The following is a 6767-nucleotide window of genomic DNA, read 5'->3' as shown; positions in this document are numbered from 1 at the left end:
AAAATATAATAATAAAAAATATAATTATAAAAAATTAACAAAAATAATGAAAAAAAATAAAAAATAAGTTGTGTCACTTGTTAGTGTCTCTGTGTCCTTCCTGCTAGGATGGACACAAAATACACTAATTCAGTGTCTCTAGACACATTATTTCTATCTATGTCTCTTCTATCAAACACAATTTTGCGTCTCTATATCTCTATCTCAATGTTCTGTCTCTGTAAACAAATGCAGCCTAATATATTGACACTAAACTAATTAAACTCAAAGGGGCTTAATGGTATTTATTAGTATAGTTAGATAATAAAAAATATTGTTGTTACAAGGGCATATGTAGAATTATAGCAAATTGAGCTCCCCTTAAAATTAAACCAAGCAAACACACACACACACAGACAAATACACAGCATTTAGGGCAAAACCACAAAGGTAAACCACTATCCTAACATATGCTCCAGAATATATCAACAATTACATCTAACATTTAATTATTGTTTGTTAATCTTTTTTGTTACTAATAAATATTTTTGTAAAAAAAATTAAAGATTAATTAATTAGTCCGAAGTTGTTAGCCCATTTCGCGTGTATATACGTTTAGTCAATTATTATGTGCTTGATACGTGTAAATAAATCAGCATAAAGATAAAAGAAAAACGTTGATACGTGTGGAAATTATATATATATATATAATATAGGGGTGTTCAAATTTAAACCGATTTAAATTAAACCGTTCATCTATTCCAATTTAAATCGAAAATCGATTAAAACTGCACTAATTCGGATTTGATTGGATTCTATTTTTTGCAAACCGCTGGATCGGATCGAATTTCGGATCTAATTTTCATAACCAATCCAATCCAATCCAAACCGCACAATGTACTATAATATTATTATTTTATTATTATATTTACAATTATACTTATAACATGTTCAATTGTTTATACATTTTTATATTATTCATGTGTTATTGTTATTTAATAAATATTTTATGTTCAAAATGTTATTTATTTATTTATTTTAACTAATCTATAATTTTATTTCTATTGTTATGTTATTGTTGGCTTTTAAAGATATTGTTGAGGCTTGTTATGTCATTGTTGATTATTTAAAATTTGACGTTGAGACTTGTTATATATATTTAGTTTTTTTAATTTATAAAACCGCAAATCCAATTCAATCCAAACCGCACCGCAAGTAAAATTAATATTCGGATCGGATGAATTTTTGACTCAAAACCAATCCAAACCGCATCGAAAACACCCCTTATATATATTGGAAAGTAGAAAATTTTAAAGGTTAGTGAAGTCCAAAGAGTGAAAACGTGTTATTGTAGATAATCTCACGTGTTATCAATCACTCACATGTTAATTGCATGCAAACTTGTTCATGTTTTAATTTACTCTAGCCAAATCATCGTGCCATGCAAACGTGTCATTTCCATCCCCATGATATCACATATATCTTACATCTATAAATAAAGAAAGACAACTACACTAAACAATTCAACACATCAAACTAAACCCTAATAATAATAATCACATACACATCTTAGCTTAAACCTAAAATTGAGCTTCATCAATTTACTTCACTTCCAAGCCATGGAATCTTCTCTTATTAGCTCTCTACGATTTTGTTATCTCCTTCTCTTACTTGTTGGATTCATCACCCCATTTCTCAAATTCCTCAAACACCAAATAACTTCAAAACGCAAACAAACTACATTACTTCCTCCGGGACCAAAACCATGGCCTATAATTGGTAACCTACCTGAAATGGTAGCAAACAAATCAGCATCTAGATGGATACATAAGATCATGAGTGATCTAAACACCGAAATCGCGTGCATTCGTCTAGGTAACATTCATGTTATTCCCATCACTAGTCCTGAAATCGCTCGCGAATTATTGACAAAACAAGATTCAATTTTCGCGTCGAGGCCTACGAATTGGTCTAGTGAACATGTCTCAGGTGGGTACTTGAGTACAATAGTAGTGCCCTATGGAGAACAATGGAAGAAAATGAAGAGAGTTATGGCCAATGAATTGGTGTCTCCAAGAAGACTCCAATGGCTACAAGACAAGAGGGTGGAGGAAGCCGACAACATCGTTCTCTATGTTTACAATCAATGCAACAAGAATGGTGGCGGTCTTGTGGATGCGAGGATTGTGGCACGACATTATTGTGGCAACATTATTAGAAGGTGGGATATCAATTCAAAAAAAAAAAAACTTTTCTTTTCTTTTTTAAGTTCAACTAGAAAATTGACTATTTTTTAGTTAATAACAATTTATTTTTATTAAATTTTATATTATAAATTATTTATTAATTAAAAATTAGTTAAACCATATGTGTATTAATGTACATGTCGATTATGTGATATGATTAAATTTCATGATGACATAGAAATATACTAGAAGACAAAAAATAATTTAAAAAATAGACAAATACAGAAACAGACAAAATATTATTTGTTCTAGAAAAAAAAAAGTTGTTCAATTTTTTGGTTAACTAAAATATTATGAGAAATGCAGTAGATACAAATAGAAATATAACTTTTTTATTTGTAATATTTTATCTTTAATGTTTTTATATTTTTATCCTCTAGGAAATTTAAACATGAGACCTTAATAATAAAGAGCTTAATATTTTGAGAATTTTTTTTTAATTTATTCTTGACATACATTGATGAATTGTATTATTATTATTATTATTCCAACAGGTTGGTCTTCAATGCAAGGCACTTTGGTAAAGGAAGGGAAGATGGAGGACCCGGATTTGAGGAGGTGGAACATATTGATGCAATCTTCACTGTTTTGAGATACCTCTTTGCATTCTCTATCTCTGATTATGTTGCATGCTTGAGAGAGCTTGACTTGGATGGTCATAAGAAGAACTTGAAGATGGCCACTAAGTTGATATTGAAGTATCATGATCCCTTAATTGAAGATAGGGTTCAGCAATGGAAGAATGGTAAAAGAACATGTGAAGAGGACTTGCTTGATGTTCTAATCTCCTTGAAAGATGCAAATGATAATCCACTTTTGACTCTTGATGAAATTAAGTCTCAAATTATGGTAATAACACTTGATACTCTACTATATATCTTTATATATTATATTGTATTTTTAACTTTCAGTGCATAAGTTACACATTTTTAATGAACATTATTAAAGGTTGATATATAATCAAGGTGGAATTAAGAGAAAATGTTTTAAAAAATTACATATTGAGTGAAATGATGAGTATATGAAGGTCTTTTTCAGTTCATAAGTAAAACAAGAGTTCTGATTTTCACCAAATATCAAATTTAACTTTCATGCGTATATAATTGATGTACTGTTAAAAATTATTAGATAATAATTTAATTAAATATATTAAATAATTTAATAATTTTTAACTATTAATTTTATATAAAAAGAATTGCATATACATATTCAACTTTTTTTTTTCAAATAATGTTGAGTTTTCAAATAAAATTAGGGAGAGACATCCATTATTCAATCATATACATGCATACACATGAATCTTCAATTTGATTTTTTGGTGAAAAAATTTAGATACAGTCAATTTTACGTAGTTAAAAGTTGTTAAATAATTTAACAGATTTGACTAAATTTTTCAACTATCAATTTCACATAAAATTGACTGCACCGAGTTTTCGCTTTTTAGATTACTCAATAAATAAAAATTTATGTTCAGGATATGATGATTGCAACCGTGGACAATCCATCGAATGCCTTTGAATGGAGACTTGCCGAGATGCTAAATCGGCCGGAGACGCTCCGAAAGGCGGTGGAGGAATTAGATACGGTGGTTGGCAAGGAAAGACAAGTTCAAGAATCAGACATTCCAAAACTCAATTACATAAAAGTATGTGCAAGAGAAGTGTTTCGCCTTCACCCCATTGATGATATCAACGCTACCCATGTTTCCATGGAAGACACATTTATTGCCGACAACACATACTTCATTCCAAAAGGTAGCCACATTGTTCTAAGACGGCAAGGAATCGGACAAAATCTAAGAATATGGGAAGAACCCTTGAAGTTTAAACCCGAACGCCATTTAGAAAAAGATAATAATAATATTGATGGGTTTAAGAATTTGAATTTAAATGAGCCGAGTTTGAAGTTGATTACGTTTGGCACCGGAAGACGTGCATGTCCCGGAATCAATCTTGGTTCTACCATGACAGTTATGTTATTTGCTAGGATGTTGCATGGCTTCAATTGGAGTGTGCCACCCAATGAAAAAACCATTGACCTCTCCGAAACAGAAGGAAGTACCATAAAAGCAAAGCCACTCATGGCATTTGCAATGCCGCGGTTGCCGGCGGAGGCTTATGGAATTTCTACTTAAGCTATTATTATAGAAATGTTCGATTGGTAATAAAAAAAATTGGTGGAAACTTAGTTGCAGTTGACTTGACGTGAAGTTGATACTTGAGAGCCATTAAATGATTTGACTAATTTGACCAAATTTTCATCTAACGACTTTCAAGTATCAACTTTATGTGAAGTCGACTTCACCTGAGTTTTTATCAAAAAAATTAGCCAAAAATAAATTAGATTTTGTCTTATTTAATATTTATTAATTATTATTAAAATTAATAAATATTAAATAAAATAAGTTTGGGCTATTTTTTGTTTTTTTAATATTATTGATATAAATATTTGATTAAGTAATTAAGACAGTAATAATATATAAAACATGTGTTAAACTAGTTTTAGGGGGTGAAATCATGTGCTCTCAAAATAGGTGATAAATTATAGTTTCTATTTTAACGGTATGTAATTTTTTATGAAACAGTTAATTCTTGAAATATTTTTATTTTAGTGCTTTAATATTTAAAGATTATATACTTTAATCTTTAAGAAATTTTCAGTTGCTCCGATCCAAGAATAGTTCAGTGCTTAATTTTATTTGATCTATTAATTATCTTTCACGTTAGTATTGTAAGTTCATTGCTGTTTTTAAATTTAAAAAATAAACAAAATGATAAAGTAGAAATTAACGTCGAAATAGTCTTTATTAGTGAGATAAACAAAATAAATAAAGAAAATCCAAAGCATTCATTTACTGTCAAAATAAAGAAAACCTCTTCCTACATATATAATAAAAAAAAAAAGATAGAAATTTAAGTACGGGTAATTTCATATAAAATTAACAGCTAATAGCTCTTATTAGATGATAATTTAGTCCTTCAACTATCAACTTTACATAAAATTAACTCCTTAAATTTTTAATAATAAAAAAACCTATGTATACTTCAGTTTACGAAAGGCCTTCATACCAAATGTACCAAATTTTTTAAAATATATTTGTACTAATAAGTAGTTGTGGTCCTATAATTTCGTCCTTATAATTTAAAAAAAAAATATTCTAAAAATATTTAAAATCTTTCTATGTCAAACATAATAACAAATATTTTAAAATATTCAATTTTTCAGGGACATTTGTTAGTACTAAGTATCTAATTGAATATTTTGTGAAAATATAGAAATTTTTAGAATAATTAAACCTATTTTCAAATCATGTAATCTTATTACTTTATTTGTTCCTACAAAAGTACTTCTCATTAATATTTAAAGACTTAAGTGGATAAGGGTTTTTACTCTTACATGATTAAGGCGTTTAACATGAATTTTTATTTTAAATATATATATTCATTCAATCTTTCGGTATTTAAAACGGTGTGGTTTTTGGATGACTAAAATATTATTTCGATCATTATTATTGTGCCAAGCCAAACAACTTCTCCCCACTAATAATTTCTTAAATGGTTTAAATAATGGTGTAGTATGGAGATGTGATTAACAATGGTATAATATAAAATTATGGATGATGACAATTTGTTGGGGGTGAAAAATTCATATTAAATATACTTTTGCATCATGGTTTTTTTTTTTTTTATATTTTACGTAATTTATCTCCGATAAAAAAATCTTAATATTATATTTCTAAATCCTAAATTTTAAATCTGTTTATCATTATATATACACCAACAACTTCATCAAAGTTAAATTATTTTGGCCACTTCTGCCATGATCCACTTATTTTGACAATTAACGGAATTCTTCTCCATCATTTGTGTAATTTTATTAGAATCCAATATCGATGAAAATTTTTTCACCCAAACATCACTTATTTATTTGGACAAAACAGAATTGAGTCAATTGACACAAATAAATAAATAAAAAATCCGAAACGTATTTCACAAAAATAAATTAATTTATTGGTTTAAGAGTTTTTTTGTTTGTTTGTTGATGCTAAATTTCTTTTATGAAGACTCATTAAACATAGAAGTATATTTTGATTTTGTTGGACTAATAATTAATTAATACCAAATCACTTAAACTAAAACATCACTATTGTATGCCTATATTTCTTCAGGTATCTTTTTCCTTTACAAACCTGACCACGGACATACACCACATGCAATAATTGTGCACCAAGACAGCTCAATATATATTTGTTTGTTATGATAAGATCAAATGAGGTGGATGACCATCATTTAATAATGAACATATTTTTAAGAGAGATAAATTTAATGAAAGTTGAAAATGTTACTTTTTGTGTGTATATAAATAGGAGTGTAATACGAAGCAAATGTAATATAACATCAATAACAACTCTCTCTCTCTCATTATATTTCTTTATTTGTTACATCTTTCTTATTTATTTATTTAGTTATTTTATAACACGTTATCAGCACCAAATTCTAACGATATTTTAGGAAGACTTCAGGTAACAAATTTTTATTATGT

The 6767-nt window shown here is 28.1% G+C and overlaps 1 protein-coding gene across 1 annotated transcript; it reads left to right on the top strand.

Annotated features, from left to right (window-relative positions):
- Nucleotides 1521–4423, top strand: LOC107637425 (isoleucine N-monooxygenase 2-like). The gene is made up of 3 exons (XM_016340842.2): nucleotides 1521–2200; nucleotides 2720–3074; nucleotides 3700–4423. Exons 1-3 carry the CDS (start codon nucleotides 1599–1601, stop codon nucleotides 4357–4359), a joined length of 1617 nt encoding a protein of 538 aa, XP_016196328.1. The 5' UTR covers nucleotides 1521–1598; the 3' UTR covers nucleotides 4360–4423.

This window comes from Arachis ipaensis, chromosome B04, assembly GCF_000816755.2.
Source record: "Arachis ipaensis cultivar K30076 chromosome B04, Araip1.1, whole genome shotgun sequence".
NCBI lineage: Eukaryota > Viridiplantae > Streptophyta > Magnoliopsida > Fabales > Fabaceae > Arachis > Arachis ipaensis.
The sequence above is the reverse complement of the archived record's forward strand: the minus strand, read 5'-3'. Positions and strand labels throughout refer to the sequence as shown.

Excerpts from the sequence above, each read along its gene's own strand:
- LOC107637425 (XM_016340842.2), top strand. The coding sequence starts at position 1,599 with ATGGAATCTTCTCTTATTAGCTCTCTACGATTTTGTTATCTCCTTCTC. Across the intron at positions 2,201-2,719 it reads TGTGGCAACATTATTAGAAG|GTTGGTCTTCAATGCAAGGC; the intron begins GTGGGATATCAA and ends TTATTCCAACAG. Across the intron at positions 3,075-3,699 it reads AAATTAAGTCTCAAATTATG|GATATGATGATTGCAACCGT; the intron begins GTAATAACACTT and ends ATTTATGTTCAG.